Here is a 22417-nt window from a genome sequence, read left to right as displayed (position 1 = left end):
TCTTTGCCCTTGTGTATCACCTTGACTTTTATCTTTCCGATGGGGTATACTCTTTGCCCCGTGTATGTCTGCAATACTATCTCCGTATCCCGTAGGAGAATATGTGTGAATAACCTTTTGTAATCTTGCTTATTCCTGACCGTCAACGCCGATCCGGTGTCCAATTCCATCTTCACTTGGACTCCTGCTATCTGCAGTGTGACCCAGATAGTTTGTAGGTCAGCTTCCTTACTCACATTGTGAATTCTCAGACTACCCAGTTCCTTGCTGTTGGAGTCTGAATCCGAATTCTGTTCATCCGAACTCTTCTCAGCCACCTTATGTACCTTTCTGCACTTTTCCTGCGGTGACTTTTTGTTGCTGGTCTTCTTTCCTGACCGGCATACTTTAGCTATGTGACCAAGCTTGCCACATTTTCTACATTCCTGGTTTTTAAACCAGCATTGGTTCTGATCGTGTGTTGTCTTTCCACAACGATAACATTTCGTTGTACCCAAAGCCATTTGATCTACGCTGAGTACCGCTGCCTTCAGCTGCATTTCCGCAGTGCCTCTCGCTGCGGCTTCGTGCGATGCTGCAATAGTGACAGCCTTATCAAGTGTAAGATCATTCTCTTCAAGCAGCCGCTTTTGTGTTCCTTCTTTTGACAATCCACACACGAATTTGTCTCTCAGTGCCTCTGTCAGTCCTTCCCCAAACTGACAGTATTTCGCTAGCTTACGCAGTTCAATTAAATACTCCGCGTTGCTTTCCTCTTTCAGTTGCGTTCTCGCATAAAATTTAAATCGTCCGCTAACATCAGCGGTGTGGGGTTCAAATGATTTCTCAGGACAGCAACAATATTAGCGAAAGCCTGATCCGCCGGTTTAGCTGGTGATAGAAGATGCTTCAATAGCCCGTATGTCTTCGCACCCATTGAGTTTAGTAAGGTTAGTGCTTTATCTTCATCGGATATTTTATTTGCCTTACAATAAATCTCTATGCGTTCTACATACGTGGCCCAATCTTCAACATCGGGATTGAAATCGTTGATGTTACCACGCTTAGGCATCCTCGCAATCTTCTTGAGAAACAAAAAGAAATTTTTCTTTTTTTTCTTCAAAATGGCGGTTTCCCGCGCTTTTCTTCTTCCCCCCCGCCTACGAAAATGGCGGCTTCCCGCGTTTGCCTTTCTCCCCCGCTGGCTGTAATGGCGATTGCCGTATTGTTGCGTTCGCCCTCCCCAGCGGTTCTCAAATCGTGCCTCCCAGCCCCCCTTTCCCCCGGCTGCGGCTGAGTTCTCCGCGTTTTTTTAAATTTTCTCCCGCGCCTTACGCTGTCCCGGTCGCTGCGCCTCGCGGCCTCGGTAGCTGCCCGGCCTTTTTCCCCGGTCGCGGTCGAGCTCTCTCTCGACGCTGTTGCGTCTCCCAGCCCGCTTGCAGCCCGGTCTTTTACACCGGCTGCGTTTGCATTCACCGCGGCTCCCGTGCCTTACGCTGCCCCAGTCTCAGCGCCTCTGGCCCCGACTTCTGTCCGGCTCTTTTCTCCGGCCGTGGTCGAGTTCTCCGCCCTTATATCCTCCATTTTTCCCTCCCCTACTTCACAGCCAACGTGGCCGACCTGCTGCTCGTCGCTGATCGGCTTACCCACCACCGTGATAGAAGGGATGCTCACTGCCTGTTGCTGATGGAAGGCTTCGTGTCAGAATTCTTCCTTTGCTCTTCAAACCCGCGTCTTTTCTCAGCAGGATGATGAGGGCGGATGCCTCCTCTCAACGCCCGTTAAACTGCCTTGGATGTATCTCTGCCGCAGGGTAAGATCGTACTCGTCGCCACTGTTAAGTCTGTGTGTTATAATGAGAATTACTACACAGACCACAAGAGTAAATTTTAACAGGTCTTTACTAGTCGAAGGTCAGGGCTGAACTGCCCAATAAATCATTACACAGCACTTATATACCGGTGTGGTCACCACCGGTATTACAGTATACAGCAGCCAAGATAAAGTAGTGCAACTCTTAAAATAGTTCTCTTAAAGGTGGAACGGTTACATACACCACACTATCAAGCGGCACTTACTCACCAATAACCTGCTCACCAATGCTCAGTTTCGGTTCTGCCAGGACCATTTAGCTCCAGACCTCATCATAGTCTTTGCCCAAACATGGACAAACAAGCTGAATTCCAGAGGTGATGCGAGAGTGACTGCCCTTGACATCAAGGCAGCACTTGACCGAGTGTGGCATCAAGGAGCCCGAGTAAAATTGAAGTCAATGGGCATCAGGGGAAAACGCTCCACTGGCTGGAGTCATACCTAGCACAAAGGAAGATGATTGTGGTTGTTGCAGGCCACTCATGTCAGCCCCAGGACATCACTGCAGGAGTTCCTCAGGGCAGTGTCCTAGGCCCAACCATCTTCAGCTGCTTCATCAATGATCTTCTCTCCATCATAAGGTCAGAAGTGGGGATGTTCGCTAATGACTGCACAGTGTTTCCATTCGCAACTCCTCAGATAATGAAGCAGTCCATGCCCGCATGCAACAAGACCTGGACGACATTCAGGCTTGGGCTGATAAGTGGCAAGTAACATTCGCGCCACACAAGTGGCAGGCAATGACCATCTCCAACAAGAGAGAGTCTAACCACCACCCTTTGACATTCAATGACATTACCATCGCCAAATCCCCCATCAACATCCTGGGTGTCACCATTGTCTAGAAACTCAACTGGACCAGCTACATAAATACTGTGGCAATAAGAGCAGGTCAGAGGCTGGATATTCTGCGGTGATTGTCTCACCTCCTGACTCCACAAAGCCATTCCACCATCTACAAAGCACAAGTCAGAATTGTGATGTAATACTCTCCACTTGCCAAGATAAGTGCAGCTACAACACTCAAGAAGCCATCCAGGACAAAGCTTGACCGGCAACCCAGCCACCACCTTAAACATTAATTTCCTCCACCGCCAGTGCAATGTGGCCGCAGTGTGTACCATCTACAAGATGCACTGCAGCAACCAGCCAAGATGTCTTTGACAGCACTTCCCAAACCTGCAACCGCTACCATTTAGAAGGGCAAGGTCAGCAGCCGCATGGGAACACCACCATCTGCAAGTTTCCCTCCAAGTCGCACACCATCCTGACTTGGAAATATGTCGCTGTTCCTTCATCATCAAAATCCTAGACCTCCCTACCTAACAGCACTGTGGGAGTACCTTCACCATATGGACTGCAGCGGTTCAAGGTGGCAGCTCAGCACCTTCTCAAGGGCAATTAGGGATGGGCAATAAATGCTGGCCTTTCCAGCAACGCCCACTTCCCGTGAAAGAATAAATTAAAAAAATTTAAAAATGTGATCACCCTGACTCAAAAAAGGGATTTAGCTGCTCTAGAAATGGTTCAGAGTAAAGTGACCAGGATGATCCAGGTCTTAGAGACTAGGTTAATACAAATTAACATTTAAGTTAAAATAGCAGAGGACTGTCATACATACTCATTGAGCTGTCAATATCATTAATAATTTGTAGCCTTAGTATAATTTATTTTTGAATCGCATCAACTACTCTATCCAGATCATAGAATTGTACAGCACAGGAGGCCATTCAGCCCATCGTGTCTGTGCCAGCTCTTTGAAAGAGCATTCCAATTAGTCCCACTCACCTGCTCTTTCCCCATAGCCCTGCAAATTTCTCCTTTTCAAGTATTCATCCAATTCCCTCTTGAAAGTTACTATTGATTCTGCTTCCATCACCCTTTTAGGCAGCGCATTCGAGATCAAAACAATTCCTGAGTGAAAGAAATCCTCATCTCCCTTCTTTTTTTTGCCAGTTACTATACCTTGAAAATGTGTTCTCTGATTACCAACCCTCCTGCCAGTGGAAACAGTTCCTCCCAAAAAACCCTCAATTTTGAATACCTGTATTAAATCTCCCCTTAACATTCTCTGCTCTATGGAGGACAATACTCCAGCTTATCAGTGATGCGCTATCAATAACTCAAAAGACTGAGATTAAGCGAGTAATTAACAGGCTTTTATTAACAAGGGAATGAAGGTGTGCCTCGAGTGGTCGACCGGTCCAGAATACAGAGGGACTGTGGAGCAGTCACCTTTATACCTGGACTCGTGGGCGGAGTCAGCCGAGACATGTACAGGCATGTACACAGTGGAATACAAACAGTGGTTTACCACATTCACCCCTTGTTTAAAAATGAGTCCAACGGGGTGAAGTGTATTAAAAGTTAGTGTATTGGAGTCTCTCCGGAGGTCTTGTCTGCCGCTGTGATCGACGTGGCGACGGCAGGGGTAGCGAAGCTTCCGGCGTCGAGTCCCGCGTAGGCTGGGGCACTGGTGTGTAGTCCTCGTAGGTGTCGAGCGGGGTCGCAGGGCCCAGGCCCGCCGTCTGCTGGGGCTGGATATCGGGTCGTGGGGGGGGGGGGGGTGGTAGTGGGTTACTGGGGCCCCCGAGGGTGCGAGGTCTCGTATAGAGACTGTGTCCTCCCGCCCGTCCGGGTACGCAATGTAAGCATACTGGGGGTTGGCGTGGAGGAGGTCGACCCTTTCGACCAGGGGGTCCGGTTTATGGGTCCTCACGTGTCTTCTCAGTAGGACCGGCCCTGGGGACGTCAGCCATGGCGGTAGCGATGTCCCCGATGTGGACTTCCTTGGGAAGACAAACATTTTCTCATGAGGGGTGGCGTTAGTGGCAGTACAGAGACCAAATAGAGTGGAGCGCATCGGGGAGCACATCCTGCCAGCGGGAGGTCGGAAGGCCCCTAGACTTTAAGGCTAGCAGGGCGGCCTTCCAAACTGTCGCATTCTCTCTTTCCACCTGTCCATTCCCCTGGGGGTTGTAACTGGTGGTCCTGCTTGTGGCAATACCCCTAGCGAGCAGGTACTGACGGAGTTCGTCGCTCATAAACGATGAGCCCCGGTCGCTATGGATATAGCTGGGGAAACCGAACAGGGTGAAGAGGTCGTTCAGACATTTAATGACCGTGGCACTGGTCATGTCCGGGCAGGGGATGGCGAACGGGAAACGGGAGTACTCATCAATAATGTTGAGGAAGTACACATTGCGGTCGGAGGAGGGGAGAGGCCCTTTAAAATCAACGCTCAGGCGCTCGAAGGGGCGAGTGGCTTTTATCAGGTGAGCCCTGTCTGGTCTATAAAAGTGCGGTTTGCACTCAGCGCAGACTTGGCAGTTCCTGGTCATGGTCCTGACCTCCTCAATGGAGTAAGGCAGGTTGCGGGCCTTGATGAAGTGGAAGAACCTGGTGACCCCCGGGTGGCAGAGATCATTGTGGAGGGCCCGCAGTCTATCGATCTGCGCGCTGGCGCAGGTGCCACGCGATAGAACATCCGGGAGTTCATTGAGCTTCCCGGGCCGGTACAAGATCTCGTAATTGTAGGTGGAAAGTTCGATTCTCCACCTCAAGATCTTGTAGTTTTTGATTTTGCCCCTCTGCTTGTTGTTAAACATAAACGCAACTGAACGCTGGTCAGTGAGCAGGGTAAATCGTTTTCCGGCCAGGTAGTGCCTCCAATGACACACAGCCTCCACAATAGCCTGGGCCTCCTTCTCAACGGCGGAGTGTCTGGTCTCCGGGCCCTGGAGGGCTCGTGAAAAGAAGGCCACGGGTCTCCCCGCATGATTGAGGGTAGCGGCCAGGGCAAAGTCGGACGCGTCGCTTTCCACCTGGAAGGGGATGGATTCGTCCACTGCGTGCATGGTGGCTTTGGCAATGTCTTCCTTGATACGGTGGAAGGCTAAGCGGGCCTCTGCCGTCACGGGAAAAGAGGTGGACTTGATCAGCGGACGGGCCTTGTCCGCATAGTAGGGAACCCACTGGGCGTAATAAGAGAAAAACCCTAGGCACCTCTTCAGGGCCTTGAGGCAGTGGGAGTTCCATAAGGGGACGCATCCGGTCGGGGTCGGGATCGATGACTCCGTGTTCCACAACACAGCCAAGGATGGCGAGGCGGGTTGTGCGGAATATGCACTTCTCCTTGTTATACGTCAGGTTCAGGAGTTTGGCGGTGCAGAGGAATTTTTCGAGGTTTGCGTCATGGTCCTGCAAGTCATGGCTGCAGATGGTCACATTGTCCAGATATGGGAAGGTGGCCTGCAACGCATTTTGATTGACCATCCGGTCCATCTCCATTTGGAAGACGGAGACCCCGTTGGTGACACCAAAGGGAACCCTAAGGAAGTGATAGAGGTGGCCGTTTGCCTCAAAGGCAGTATACTGGCGGTCCTCAGGGCGGATAGGGAGCTGGTGGTACGCTGATTTCAGGTCAATGGTCGAGAAGACGCGGTACTGCGCGATCTGGTTGACCATATCAGCTATACGGGGGAGTGGGTAAGCGTCCAGCAGGGTGTAGCGATTTATTGTCTGGCTGTAGTCGATGACCAGGCGCTGCTTCTCGCCGGTCTTAACGACCACAACCTGGGCTCGCCAGGGGCTGGTGCTGCCCTCAATAATCCCCTCCTTCAGGAGCCGCTCCACTTCGGTTTTAATGAAAACCCTGTCCCCGGCACTGTATCGCCTGCTCTTTGTGGCGATGGGCTTACAGTCGGGGGTGAGGTTAGCAAACAGTTGGGGGGGGGGGTGACTCTGAGTGTGGAGAGGTTGCACCTGGTGCGCGGCGGGCAATTTGGAAGCTGCTGGCTGCGGACTGTGAGTGGGGGGAGGGGTCCACCGTACGCCATCGTAACACTTTTAAGGTGGCACTGAAAATCTAACCCCAGTAGAACGGCAGCGTAGAGGTGGAGCAGGACCAGAAGTTTAAAATTATCGTACACAGTCCCGTCTACTACGAGTGTCACCACGCAGTAGCCACCAATGTCCGCCGACTGGGACTCAGAGACCATAGAAATCCGCTGGTGCGCAGGCAGGACTGGGAGACAGCAACGCCGCACCGTGTCGGGGTGGATGAAGCTCTCCGCGCTCCCAGAGTCAAAAAGGCAGATTGTTTCGTGATCATTTACCTTAATGTCCATTGTGGACCGGGCCAGCTGGTGCGGTCTCGCTTGGTCCAGCGTAACGGAGGCCAGCGTAGGGGTCGGTGTGTCGCTGCGGGTATCAGATGAGGCGGTGTTGGGGGCCTGCTGCGTCCCGGCTGTCGTCCAAGATGGCGGCGTCCATGATCCCCATGTGGCTGGAGGCGTCCAAAATGGCTGCTGTTCCGGTGGTTCGCACATGGCTGGGGAGGCCCAAGATGGCGGCCCGCACGCGGCGCTGCTGGGGTTCGGGGTGGCTTTGGCCCTGCAGACGCTGGCGTAGTGTCCTTTCTTCCCGCAGCCCGAGCAGATCGCATTTTTCGCCGGGCAGCGCGCTCTGGGGCGTTTGGCCTGGCCACAGAAGTAGCATTTCTGGCCTTGGGGCACTGCTGTCTGGCCTTGGGACACTGCTGCGGTAGTTGGGCCGTTGCTGGGATGTGGCTGGGGTGGCACGGCGCTATGAGACGGTCCTACCGTGTCCCAGGCTGTCGTTCCCCGCGGCGTCCACGGTGCAGAGGAGTAGGCGTCCATGCCCCGGTAGGCTGCGTCCAATGATAGTGCGAGTTCAAAGGCCTTGTTGAGATCGAGGTCACTCTGCTCCAACAGTCGCTGTCGGGTGTAATTGGACCTGTGGCCCGCTACAAAAGCGTCCCGGATAAGTTCCTCTGTGTACACGGCGGCCTTTACATCCTTACAACCACAGGCCCGGCCAAGCACAGACAGTGCCTGAAGGTATTCCTCGGTCGATTCCCCAGGTTGTTGTTTACGACTCCCCAGGAGGTGCCTAGCGTACACCTCGTTCACTGGGCGCGTGTACTGGTCCTTGAGGAGCTTGATAGCATCCGCGTACGAGGTCGCGTCCTGGATGACCGAGTACACTCGGTGGTTCACTTTGGAGGTCAGGACATCCAGTTTGTCCTCGTCCGATTTGACCGTTTCAGTGGAGGCGATCAGAAATTTTTCAAAACACCTAAGCCAGTGAGTAAACTTGGTGGATGAGTCCGCCTCCCGATGATCTAAGTCCAGGCATGCTGGTGTGAGGATCTTCTCCATTATAAAAATCTTGTTAATAAAATTGATGCGCTATCAATAACTCAAAAGACTGAGATTAAGCGAGTAATTAACAGGCTTTTATTAACAAGAGAATGAAGGTGTGCCTCGAGTGGTCGACCGGTCCAGAATACAGAGGGACTGTGGAGCAGTCACCTTTATACCTGGACTCATGGGAGGAGTCAGCCGAGACATGTACAGGCATGTACACAGTGGAATACAAACAGTGGTTTACCACAATGTGATTTATAAAGATTTAGCATAACTTCCTTGGTTTTGCATACTCTATGCCTCCATTTATAAAGCCAAGGATCCCATATGCTTTTAAAAAAAAAAACAGCTTTATCAACTTGTCCTGCCACCTTCAAAGATTTGTGTATGTAAATCCCCATGTCTCTCTGTCCTGCACCCCTTTCAGTTTATATTGCCTCTCCTCATGTTTCCTTCCAAAATGCATCATTTTACACTTCTCTGCATTCAATTTAATCTGCTGTGTGTCTGCCCATTTCATCAGTGTGTCTTTGTCCTCCTGAAGTCTGCTACTATCCTCCTCACTGTTTACTACACTTCAGAGTTTTGTGTCATATGAAAACTTTGAAATTATGCTCTGTATACCTAGTCCAGGTCAATATATATATATAAAATCAAAAAGAGCTGTAGTCCTAATACTGACCCCTGGGGAACACCACTGTATACTTCCCTCCACACTGGAAAGTAAACGTTCACCACTACGCTCTGCTTTGTATCCATTAGCCAATTTCGTATCCACGCTGCCGCGGTCCCTTTAATCCCACAGTCTTAAATTTTGCTAACAAGTCTAATATGTGGTACTTCATCAAACGCCTTTTGAAAGTCCATATACACATCAATTGCACGACCCTCATCAACCCTCTCCATTACTTCATCCAAGAATTCAATCAAGTTTGTCAGAAACAATTTGCCTTTAACAAATCCATGCTGGCTTGCATTTATTAACCCATGTTTTTCCAAGTAACAATTAATTTTGTTCCAATTAGTGTCTCTAAATGTTTCCCCACCATTAATGATTAGCCTCTAGTATATTCCTTTCCCCCTTTTTGAACTGGGGTGTTACATTTGCAATCCTCCAGTCCTCTGGCACCACTCTCATATCCAAGGAGGATTGAAAGATTGTGGCTAAAGCTGCCAGTATTTGTACCCCTTAGGAATCTAGGATACATCTCATCCGGACCGGATGACTTTTCTACTTTGAGCGCTGCCAACCTTTTAAATACCTCCTCTTTATCCATTATTATCCAATCCAATTTCTCTGCTACCTCCTCTTTTACTGTGACATTGGCAGCATCCTCTTGTTTTGTGAAGACAGATGCAAAGTACTCATTTAGTACCTCAGCCATGCCCTCTGCTTCCACAAGATGATCTCCTTCTTAGTCCTTAATTGGCCCCACCCTTCCTTTGGCTATCCTTTTATTATTTAATAATATATAGATGAGGTGCCCCATAACTAACTATTTTTGTAGTCTTTGTAGATAACGTGATGGGGATACCATAGTGTTTAGTGGAAGGATGGGCAAAATGGGCCAAGTGGCCTCCCATATCTTGCACTTTGTGATATCCAACTACTGAATTCTTCACCACAATAGCTTACGTTTTATCAACTCTCATTGATACCTTCTTATTCAGAACATTTTAATTCAAATTCCGCTATTTCAAATCATTAATTTATCGTCCTGTTTCGAAGGCCCTAAATCTGTTTCATACCCTGCTCCCTTAAGTAACTCATTAGAACTTTGTTTACCAAGATTTCTTTCTCTTCATGATAATTTGCAATCTTCTGACAATCCAGATTTTGCTGGTTACATGAATGACCATTCCTTACTGGTGTAAAACATTCTAGTATTGAATTAATATTCTTCCTTGTTCATTTTCATTAATCTGACTTCTATGTTATTTTCTTGAAAGTACATTAATAGTTACATTTTGCACACGCTGTTGGCTTTCCTGTGCACAAACACATTTTCTATATCAGCAGTAGTACTTCTTGCTTCTCAAATTAGATTAACAGTACTTCTGATACTGGTTCACCAATGTCCTTTAGGGATGGAAACCTGCTGTCCTTACCCGGTCTGGCCTATGCGTGACTCCAGCCCACACCAACATGATTTACTCTTAACTGCCCTCTGAAGTGGCCAAGCAAGCCATTCAGTTGTATTAAACCACCACCAGGGCAACTATAGATGGGCAATAAATGCCAGCCATGTCAGCGACACCCATATAATGAAATTGAATAATAAAAAAAATCATGGGCAAACTACAAATCAGATTTTTTACTCACATTATGAAGTGAAATATCGTACCTTTTTTGCTAATAATATCCTGCAGCTGCTGAAGCTCCTCTTCCTCCTCGGTGTCCTCGCTGCTGGTACTACTGACATCTAGAACAATATCTTTTTGAGGGTCCACACGGACAAAATTTCGACATTCAAAGGTCAGATGGCCAGCTGGAATCATAACAAAAGTTTATCATATAACTAACTTGATATCTGGTAACCACTAGCATAGTGTGCCGCTCCATTTGCAATTCATCAGATAATGAAGCAGTCCATGTCCGCATGCAGCAAAACTTGAACAACATCCAGGCGAGGCTGATAAGTGGCAACATTTGCGCTACATAAATGCCAGGACCATCTCCAACAAGAAAGAGTTGAACACTCGGCATTACCATCGCCAAGTCTCCCATCATCAATATCCTGTGGTCACCATTAACCGAAACTCAACAGTTCCAGCCACATAAATGCCGTGGCTACTAAAGCAGGTCAGAGGCTAGTTATATTATGCCAAGTGGCTCACCTCCCAGCTCCCCAAATTATCTCCATCTAAGAGGTCCAAGATGGGAGTGTCGTGGAATACTTTCCACTTGCCTGGATGAATGCACTGCAACACTCAAAAAGCTCAACATCATGCAGGACAAAGCAGTCTGCTTGATTGGCACCTGATCCACCAGCCTAAACATCCACCCGCTCCACCACCAGTGCACCGTAGCTACAGTGTGTACTATCCACAGGATGCACTGCAGCAACTTGTAAAGCAGAGAAGGTTAATGGAAGACCCAATAGAGGTATTCAAAATTATGAGGGGTTTTGACAGAGCAAGTAGGGAGAAACTGTTTCCTCTGTGGGTTGGTAACCAGAGGTCATAGACTTAAAATAATTGGCAAAAGAACTAGAGGGGAAATGAGGAGAAATTTCAGAGAGTGTTAAGATCTGGAACGCACTACCTGAAAGGGTGGTGGAATCAGATTCTTTAGGAACTTTTAAAAGGCAACTGGACATGTCCTTGAAGAGGACTAATTTGCAGTGTTATGGGGAAAAAGCTGGGGTGTGGGACTAAATTGGACAGCTCTTCCAAAGAGTCGGCACAAGCGTAAAGGGCCGAATGGCCTCTTTCTGAGCTGTGAGATTCTATGCTTCTATGACACCGAGGCCCCATCTGCCCTCTCAGGTAGAGATAAAAAAATCCCTCGCTCGCCCCTTCCCTCCTCTCTCCCCTATTCCCCTTCCCTCCCGCATCCCTCCTTTTTCCTTTTGTCCCTTCTCTACTACTCTTTTCCCCCTCCCTCCACCTTACCCCTCATCTCCCTCTGACTAAATAAGAACATAAGAAATAGGAGCAGGAGTAGGCCAATCGGCCCCTCGAGCCTGCTCCACCATTCAATAAGATCATGGCTGATCTGATCCTAACCTCAAATCTTCTATCACTCTGCATCCACCCGAACCCATGTGATCTCCCGGGAGAGGCGAAAAACCAGATAAAGACCCAATGGCCAATTTGGGAGAAAAAAATCTGGGAAATTCCTCTCCAACCCATCTAGGCGATCGAAATTCTTCCAGGAGATCACTCTGTCCCTATATTTTCTACAGTACTTACCTTCTGTAAAGGCGATCTCCACCCCAGCCAGGAACAGGAATAAAACCATCTCCTGAAATCTAACACAGAATTAGAACACAGTAGGAGCAGAACCAGGCTACACGGCCCCTGGGCCCACTCCACTACCCACAGGGCCATGACCATTCCGAACCTAGACTCATGTCCAATTTCCTGCCCGCTCCCCGTAACCCTTAATTCCCTTTACTTCTAGGAAACTATCTATTTCTGTTTTAAATTTATTTAATGATGTCGCTTCCACAGCTTTCTGGGGCAGCAAATTCCACAAACCTACCACCCTCTGAGTGAAGACGTTTCTCCTCATCTCAGTTTTGAAAGAGCAGCCCCTTATTTTAAGATTATGCCCCCTAGTTCTAGTTTCACCCATCATTGGGAACATCCTCACCGCATCCACCCGATCAAGCCCCTTCACAATCTTATATGTTTCAATAAGATCGCCTCTCATTCTTCTGAACTCCAATGAGTAGAGTCTCAATCTACTCAACCTCTCCTCATATGACCACCCCCTCATCCCCGGGATTAACCGAGTGAACCTTCTTTGTACTGACTCGAGAGCAAGTATGTCTTTTCTTAAGTATGGACACCAAAACTGTATGCAGTATTCCAGGTGCGGTCTCACCAATACCTTGTACAACTGCAGCAATACCTCCCTGTTTTTATATTCCATCCCCCTAGCAATAAAAGCCAACATTCCATTGGCCTTCTTGATCACTTGCTGCACCTGCATACTAACTTTTTGAGTTTCGTGCACCAGGACCCCCAGATCCCTTTGTACTACAGTACTTTCCAGTTTCTTGCCATTAAGATAATAACTTGCTCTATGATTTTTCCTGACAAAGTGCATAACCTCACACTTTCCAGTATTGTATTCCATCTGCCAAATCTCTGCCCACTTACTTAGCCTGTCTATGTCCCTTTGCAGGTTTTTTATGTCCTCCTCACTCACTACTTTCTGTCCCATCTTTGTATCATCTGCAAACTTTGATATGTTACACTCGGTCCCCTCCTCCAAATCGTTAATATAGATTGTAAAGAGTTGGGGACCCAGCACTGACCCCTGCGGAACACCACTAGTTACTGGTTGCCAATCTGAGAACGAACCATTTATCCCAACTCTCTGCTTTCTGTTAGAGAGCCAATCCTCCACCCACGCCAGAATATTACCCCCAATCCCGTGATTTTTTATCTTGAGCAATAATCTTGTGTGGCACCTTGTCAAATGCCTTTTGGAAGTCTAAATACACCACGTCCACTGGTTCCCCTTTATCCACCCTGTATGTTACTTCCTCAAAAAACTCCAGCAAATTTGTTAAACATGACTTCCCCTTCATGAAACCATGCTGAGTTTGCCCTATTAGATTATGTTTATCCAAATGTCCCGTTACTGTCTCCTTAATAATGGACTCTAACATTTTACCAACCACAGATGTTAGGCTAACAGGTCTATAGTTTCCAGCCTTCTGCCTACTACCCTTTTTAAATAAGGGTGTTACATTAGCAGTTTTCCAATCTGCCGGGACCTTTGCTGAGTCCAGTGAGTTTTGGAAAATTATTACCAATGCATCCACAATCCCTACCGCTACTTCCCTCAAGACCCTAGGATGCAAGCCATCAGGTCCAGGGGATTTATCCGCCTGGAGTCCCATTATTTTACCAAGTACCACTTCCTTAGTGATTTTAATCGTATTTAGTTCCTCCCCCCCTAGAGCCCCCTGTTTGTCCAGTGTTGGGATATTCTTAGTGTCCTCTACTGTAAAGACTGATCCAAAATAATTGTTCAGTGTTTTTGCCATCTCCATGTTTCCCACCATTAATTTCCCGGTCTCATCCTCTAAGGGACCAACATTTACTTTAGCCACCCTTTTTCTTTTTATATAACTATAGAAACTTTTACTGTCTGTTTTTATATTTTTTGCTAATTTACTTTCATAATCTTTCTTCCCTTTCTTAATCAATCTTTTAGTTATTTTTTGCTGTCTTTTAAAGACTTCCCAATCTTCCATCCTCCCACTAGATTTGGCTACCTTATATGCCCTTGTTTTTAGTCGGATACTATCCTTAATTACTTTACTTAGCCACGGATGGCTATCTTTTCTTTTACACCCTTTTTTCCCTCAGTGGAATATATTTTTTTTGGAAGTTGTAAAATAACTCCTTAAATGTACACCACTGATCATGTACCGTCTTACCCTTTAATCTATTTCCCCAGTCCACTCTAATCAATTCCGCTCTCATACCTTCATAGTCTCCTTTATTCAAGCTCAGCACGCTTGTTTGAGATCCAACCTTCTCACCCTCTAATTGAATATGGAACTCAACCATGTTATGGTCACTCATTCCAAGGGGGTCCTTTACTAGGACATTTTTAATTAATCCTGTCTCATTACACAGGACCAAATCTAAGGTTGCTTGCCCCCTGGTCGGTTCAGTTACATACTGCTCAAGAAACCCATCCCTAATACACTCAATGAACTCATCCTCAAGGCTGCTCTGCCCAATTTGATTTGTCCAGTTAATATGATAATTAAAATCCCCCATAATTATAGCTGTTCCCTTATTACAAGCCTCAACTATTTCCTGATTAATACTCCGTCCAACAGAGTTGCAACTGTTCGGAGGCCTATAGACTACACCCACTAGTGTTTTTGTCCCCTTATTATTCCTTATCTCCACCCAAACTGTTTCACTATCCTGCTCCTTTGACCCAATATCATTTCTCTGTATTATAGTGATTCCTTCCTTTATTAACATAGCCACCCCACCTCCTCTCCCTTCCTGCCTGCCTGTCCTTCCTGATTTTTAAATAACCTGGTATGTTTAATTCCCAGTCATGGTCACCCTGCAGCCATGTTTCTGTAATGGCCACAAGATCATACCCATATGTCGTTATTTGTGCCGTTAACTCATTCATTTTGTTACGAATGCTACGTTCATTCAGATAAAGAACTTTCAAATATGTTTTGTAACACTTAGTTCCTGTTTTTTCCCTTTTTAGTACTTTACTTTTTACTCCATACCTTCTGTCCCTTCCTGAATAACAAACTGCATTTAAATAGCACCTTAAACATAGCAAAACCTTCTAAGACACTTAACAACAGGGATTGGGCCAGAGTAGGAAGGTTTGAAGGAGTTCAAGGGAGATAGCTGATGGTGCTGTTGAAGAATTAGGTTTTAAGGAGACTCTTGAGGGGCAGAGAGGTGTAGCAAGACAAAAGGATTTAGGGAGGGAGTTCAAATACATCTGAAAAGTTCATTTAAGTTGCACCAAATTGCATTCTGGGAATTTTTAAGAGGCTAATAATTCCAGAAGTAAAACATTCAATGTAAAGGATTTCTTTGTAGCTGTACAAAAGGTAGTTTTATTGAAAGAAAATGTTGCTTTTGGGTATAGTGTAGCAAATGCCCATTTTATTCAGAGAGTCAATATCTTTATTGATAATGTCTTTTACTACAGCATTCATACAAGTTTTGCTGTAAATTGACCAGAAGTTGTATTTTAACACTCAATTCCTGCCATATTTTGCTGCAGTTAAAGTTACAGATCTCCTTTAATAAAAGTTATGCCAAATACTCATGATGTTACTATATTACCTGTACAAAATATGTCTCCATATATTATCTAAATCCAGCTCAAGTACAAACACAGTCAGTATTTGGTATTTTGTCTTGGGCTGTCTGGTTCAGCAGTACTTACAACTGCAAGGCTCTAAATTTGGTATGTTTATGGAAATATAATTTGTGCATAAAAATAAAACCCAACAAGGTGGATTTAGACAAAAGCTAAACTAAGCTGTAACAAATCCTCTACATACTATATAATTCCAATTGCAGAGAACTAGAATGTTAATTGTTTTTCATAAGCAGCAAACCTTTGCTTGTGATTGTTACAATCAGTAGAAAATTATTTGTTCCCTTCGGAAAAAAAAATCACAATTATAATACAAGCAAGTAAAATATCAGAATAACCCAATAAAACGTAACACAGGGACGGTGAAACACTGGATTATTACTGTTGGTCAGAAGAACTTTAGCTAGCAAAGAGTCCTCGCTCTGTGAATAGTGATGTCTAAGAATTTCTACTGTTCGCTACTTACGATAGCCACACTTCTTGCATCCTGCTCGGATATTGTCTTTATTTGGGCCTGAAATAAAATATTTAAAATTAGAACTGATATATAGTAACCTTTCTGGAACATAAACGTCACATTGTATATTTAGACTCCTTTTTCAGTATTGTCATTTAGTTTATTTAGCATACTGATATTAATATGCTATAGGACAAATTGTAATTAAGCTGTACTTAATGTTGTGCCATGACATTTCTTGCACGATACTGTTTCTCTCATCAGTTTTTTTCCCTTTGCTCCTGAAGATGTTGACTCCTTGCTGTGGTAGGGCTTCATGGCTGGTGGTGGCCCTCTGGTAGTCATTCTTCACACATTGTGAATGTCACTACCCTATTCGACAGAGTAAGGGGAGCATCACAGCTGAGCCTTACCCTGTCCTCATATGACATCCACCAACTTGCACTTTTAACAGGGATCACTGTTTAGTAATCAAGAGTGGGAACAATAGTTGCTATTCCCCTCTCTTATCCACTGGTGCCAAGACCAACTGCAGCATCCCTGGCTAACAGCAGAAGCTGGGCATCAAACCTGGGATCTTCTTTATCTGTGCGGTTCAGCTATTCACTGGATAAACTCACTGAGCTATTGGGAGATTGTGATGATCTTAATTAATCATCTCAATTTGCTCCCAATACCACTATCACTGTGTTACTGTTACACAACTCTCAATGGTCTCTCCAGATATAACCAAACTTGAAAGGCAAAAACTATAATCTTTCACATGTGCAGTATTATGCTTAAAAAATGCCTACAGTGACAAGTTCTGATCATGAAAGTACCTACACACTCAGAATTGCCAAGATTCAAAAAAACTTAATTTCAGCAAGAATACTGGGTGACATAAATCTACCGTAAGCTCTCTTTCTTAAGAAATAAAATTACTATTTGTATGCAAGTGATTGGATTTTATATGGCAAAAGCAAATAAATTGTACAAAGTTATCATATACACTGACTTGCCAGAGACAAAAAGTGTATGACTTCTCCAAAAGTTAAGTGAATGTCAGTGTTTATTCAATTATAGAGGTCATCACAATGGCGTATCGTTACCCAACATCTACATACATCACTGGGGCATATAACTGGGAGTGAGAACTGTGGTCAAATTGTAACTTCCTTAGCCAGAGAAGACAATGCCAATTGTGCTACCCCCAAGAGGTCTGGCAGAGATTAGATAACAACACAGACCTGGAATCTTCCTGATTAAGCACACCTTGCAGTTTATTTACTCACTAATTCATCAACAATAAGGAAAAGAGTATTTGTAGACCCAACAGTTCCAAGCATATTTGGAAAAAAAAATGCAATAACAAACTTTAATCTATTGGACAGAGATGCAGCAGCACCAGTAAGAAAAACATCCCCATGTTGTGTATGTAAGCAGGGACGGAGCGAAATGAGGAGTAAACAAAAATATATATATGCACAAAAACTAGTTGGAATCAGAAAAGGCATCCAGTATTGAATGAGTTAAACAATCCGAGAGAAGGTTGAATGTATTTAAACATATTCAGTTATTCTTTGAGCAGCAACTTTCCATAGCAATGAATTAATAACCATTAGTTGCTGACGAATGGTTTACACCCAAAATATTAACCTGTCTTTTTTCAGATGCCTATTTTGAATTAACTTGGTAGTGCATAGGTTGTGCAGTTTAAAGTTCAGCTCACTGTTAAAGCATGCAGCACGGTCCCACAGACAGCAATGAGGTAAGTGACCAGATAATCTGTTTTAGTGATGTTGGATGAGGGATAAATATTGGCCAGGACAATATACAAAAAAATATAAAAGAGGGCACTATTTTAATGGAAAAAAAATCAAACCATTTTTGGGGACTTTTTTTTTTAGAGAAAAATATTAGCAGATCCATGGGACACTTTTCTTGCAATGACATCAAGCAAAAGTGATGCGATCCCACTGCCACTGGATGCCAAAGAATTGACTTTCTGAACACGGCGCTGTAAAAATAGCTGATGTGTCCCTACGGGGAGTAAGCATTCCATTGTACTAGTACATATGGCAAATAAAATTGAATTGAATTGAATAATTGAAATCAAACTAAGAGAGAGTTTGCAGACACCTTTACGTGAAGGTGCAAATTTACAGAACTGCAAGGGTACACCTATCAGGAAAGACTGAACAAGCTGGGCTCCTTTCTCTAGTAAAGAGACTAAGAGGTGACCTGGTAGAGGTCTTTAAATTTATGAAGGAATTCGATAGGGAAGATGTTTCCAGGGAAAAGGCTCATGTGGAGCATAAACATAGGCATAGACCAGTTGGGCCAAATGGCATGTTTCTCTGCTGGAAAAACTATGTAATTCTATGTAAACCAATAAGGGTTGATCCAGTGCCACCAATCAAAAGACGGTGCCACAAGTGCCCCCTCTTAAGGAGGCACCACTAATATAATTAAGATACAAAAATCTAATTAACTAAAGAAACTATAATTATTAATCATAATATTGCTGTATCAATTAGACACTCTATGCCTTGTGGTACCCACCGGTCACAGAAGGAATCAGGTTACTAAGCACCCAAGGATACCAAGAAAGCTAAGTAAGTTACAAATTAGAATGTCTACTGGAAATGATAGAAGGTCAGATTGGGGTTTTAATTTTGTTTTGTTACTTCCCAAGGCTGGTAAAGCACAACTTGACCTCCTGTGGAACTAAAAGCAAACTACTTCAGATGTTAGAAATCAGTACTACAAAATATACTGGAAATAGGCATCAGGCAGCAGCTGGATACAGAGGAAGGTAGGGTTAATGTTTCCAGTTGATGACCTTTCATCAGAACCCGTTGGCAAGGGTGCACTGATTGCCCATCCCTAGTTGCCGAGAACGTGCTGGTGGGCCATCGCCTTGTGGTGATGGCACTGCCACAATGGTGTTAGGTAGGGAATTCCAGGACCCAACGACAATTAAGAAACAGAGATACATGTCCAAGTGATATATGTCCAAGTGATATCAAGAAACGGCTGAGCGCACTGGATACAGCAAAGGCTGTGGGCCCCGACAACATCCCGGCTGTCGTGCTGAAGACTTGTGCTCCAGAACTAGCTGCGCTTCTAGCCAAGCTGTTCCAGTACAGCTACAATACTGGCATCTATCCGACAATGTGGAAAACTGCCCAGGTATGTCCTGTCCACAAAAAGCAGGACAAATCCAATCCAGCCAATTACTGTCCCATCAGTCTACTCTCAATCATCAGTAAAGTGATGGAAGATGTCATCAACAGTGCTATCAAGCAGCATTTAATCACCAATAACCTGTTCACTGATGCCCAGTTTGGGTTCCGCCAAGACCACTCGGCTCCCGACCTCATTACAGCCTTGGTCCAAACATGGACAAAGGAGCTGAATTCCAGAGGTGAGATGAGTGACTGCCCTTGACATCAACGCAGCATTTGACCGAGTGTGGCATCAAGGAGTCCTAGTAAAACTGAAGTCAATGGGAATCGGGGGGGGGGGGGGAAACTCTCCACTGGTTGGAGTCATACCTAGATGGTTGTGGTGGTTGGAGCTCAATCACAGCCCCAGGACATCACTGCAGGAGTTCCTCAGGGCAGTTTCCTAGGCCCAACCATCTTCAGCTGCTTCATCAATGACCTTTCCTCCAACATAAGGTCAGAAATGGGGATGTTTGCTGATGACTGCAGTGTTCAGTGCCATTCACAACTCCTCAGATAATGAAGCAGTCCATGCCCGCATGCAACAAGACCTTGATGACGTTCAGGCTTGGGCTGATAAGTGGCAGGTAACATTCGCACCACACAAGTGCCAGGCAATGACTATCTCCAACAAGCGAGAGTCTAACCACCACCCCATGACATTCAATGGCATTACCATTGCTGGATCCCCCACCATCAACATCCTGGGAGGTCATCATTGAACATAAGAACATAAGAAATAGGAGCAGGAGTAGGCCAATCAGCCCCTCAAGCCTGCTCCGCCATTCAATAAGATCATGGCTGATCTGATCCTAACCGCCAATCTACTATCACAGAACCATCTCCTGAATCTAACAGAATTAGACACACGAAATAGGAGCAGGATCAGGCTACACGGCCCCTGGGCCCGCTCCGCTACCCACAGGGCCATGACCGATCCGAACCTAGACTCATGTCCAAATTCCTGCCCGCTCCCCGTAACCCTTAATTCCCTTTACTTCTAGGAAACTGTCTATTTCTGTTTTAAATTTATGTAATGATGTAGCTTCTACAGCTTTTGGGGCAGCATATTCCATGGACCTACCACCCTCTGAGTGAAGTAGTTCCTCCTCATCTCAGTTTTGAAAGAGCAGCCCCTTATTCTAAGACTATGCCCCCTAGTTCTAGTTTCACCCATCATCGGGAACATCCTCCCCGCATCCACCCGATCCAACCCCTTCACAATCTTATATGTTTCAATAAGATCGCCTCTCATTCTTCTGACCAGAAACTTAACTGGACCAGCCACATAAATACTGTGGTAACAAGAGCAGGTCAGAGGCTAGGTATTCTGCGGCGAGTGTCTCACCTCCTGACTCCCCAAAGTCTTTCCACCATCTACAAGGCACAAGTAAGGAGTGTGATGGAATACTCTCCATTTGCCTGGATGAGTGCAGCTCCAACAACACTCAAGAAGCTCAACACCATCCAGGACAAAACAGCCCGCTTGATTAGCACCCCATTCACCAACTTAAACATTCACTCCCTCCACCACCAGCGTACCATGGCTGCAGTGTGTACCATCTACAAGATGCACTGCAGCAACTCACCAAGGCTTCTTCGGCAGCTCCTCCCAAACCCGCGACCTCTTCCACCTAGAATGACAAGGGCAGCAGGCGCATGGGAACACCACCACCTCCGAGTTCCCCTCCATGTCAGACACCATCCCGACTTGGAAGTACATTGCCGTTCCTTCATCGTCACTGGGTCAAAATCCTGGAACTCCCTCCCTAACAGCACTGTGGGAGTATCTTCACCACAAGGACTGCAGCGGTTCAAGGCGGCGGCTCACCACCACCTTCTCAAGGGTAACTAGGAATGGGCAATAAATGCTGGCCTTGCCAGCGACACCCACATCCCGTGAACGAATAAAAAGTCAGGATGGTGTGTTAATTGGGAGGGAAACTTGGGAGGTGATAGTGTTTCCATGACATTCTGCTCTTATCCTTCTCAGTGGTAGAGGTCACAAGGTAGGGAGGTGTTGTTGAAGTAACCTTGATGAGTTGCTGCAGTGCATCCTGTCGAATGTACATACTGCAGCCATGGTATACTAGTGATGAAGAAGGTAGACATTGAACCTGGTTGCAAGGGTGCCAAATCAAGCAAACTGCCCGCCCTGAACGGTCCCAAGCTTCTTGAATAGTGTTCCGATTGCACTTGTCCAAGCAAGTGGTGAGGATTCCTGACTTGAACCTTGTAGATGGTGGATAAGTTTTGAGGGTCAGGAGGTGAGCCACATATCAGAGTTCCCAAACTCTGCCATTCTCTTGTAGCCACAATGTTGATATGGCTGGTCCAGTTAAACTAGTGGTGAATGGTGAGCTCCTTAGATGTCGATGGTAGGTACTTGATGATGGCGATACCATTGAAGGTCATGGGGAGATGGCTGGACTTTCTCTTGTTCAGGATGGTCATTGCCTGGCACTTGTGTTGCATCAAATGTAACCTAACACTTATCAGCCTAAGCCTGGATGGTATCCATTTCTTGCTGTGCTAGCATAGGTTGCTTTAAGATATGGTGTAGAAGTAGGATGGAGGGGGGCGGTAGGTCAATTTGAAAAAAAGACAAATTTGGGACCTATGTTAGGAAATATTTGTTCGGGTGCATAGCGATAAACAACTGGCTTCCATAGAATTACATACTATTTTCAGCACACAAACAGGCCATTCGGCCCAACTGGTCCATGCCGGTGTTTATGCTCCACACAAGCCTCCTCCCACCCTACTTCAGCTAACCCCATCAACATATCCTTCTATTCCTTTCTCGCTCATGTATTAATCCAGCTTCCCCTTAAATGCATCCATGCTAATCACCTCAATTACTCCTTGTGGTAGCGAGTTCCACATTCTAACCACTCTCTGGGTAAAGAAATGTATTCTGAATTCCTTATTGGATTTATTAGTGACTATAAAGTATTTATGAACCCAGTTTTGGAATCCCGCACAAGTGGAAACATCCTCATTACGTCTACCCTATTAAACTCCTTCATAATTTTAAAGATCTGTCAGGTGACCTCTCAGTCTTCTCTTTTCTAGAAAAAAAAAAGACCCAGCCTGTCCAGTCTTTCCTGAGAGTTGTACCCTCTTAGTTCTGGTATCATCCTTGTAAATCTTTTTTGCACTTTCTCTT

At 45.8% G+C, this 22417-nt stretch overlaps 1 protein-coding gene across 1 annotated transcript in view; it reads right to left on the bottom strand.

Moving 5' to 3' along the window:
• The window catches only part of srek1ip1 (SREK1-interacting protein 1), a 64710-nt gene that overhangs the window by 38452 nt on the left and 3841 nt on the right, over positions 1 to 22417 (bottom strand). Inside the window, exons 2-3 of the mRNA XM_085971257.1 lie at positions 16049 to 16096; positions 10367 to 10510 (exon numbers count right to left, since the gene is read on the bottom strand). Coding sequence (XP_085827383.1) covers positions 10367 to 10510; positions 16049 to 16096 — 192 coding nt within the window. The remainder of the gene's footprint in view (positions 1 to 10366; positions 10511 to 16048; positions 16097 to 22417) is intronic.

The sequence above is a fragment of the Somniosus microcephalus genome, chromosome 2, assembly GCF_052327205.1.
Source record: "Somniosus microcephalus isolate GS21.2 chromosome 2, FLI_Smic_1.0, whole genome shotgun sequence".
Classification (NCBI taxonomy): domain Eukaryota; kingdom Metazoa; phylum Chordata; class Chondrichthyes; order Squaliformes; family Somniosidae; genus Somniosus; species Somniosus microcephalus.
This window is presented reverse-complemented; position numbering and strand designations above follow the sequence as displayed.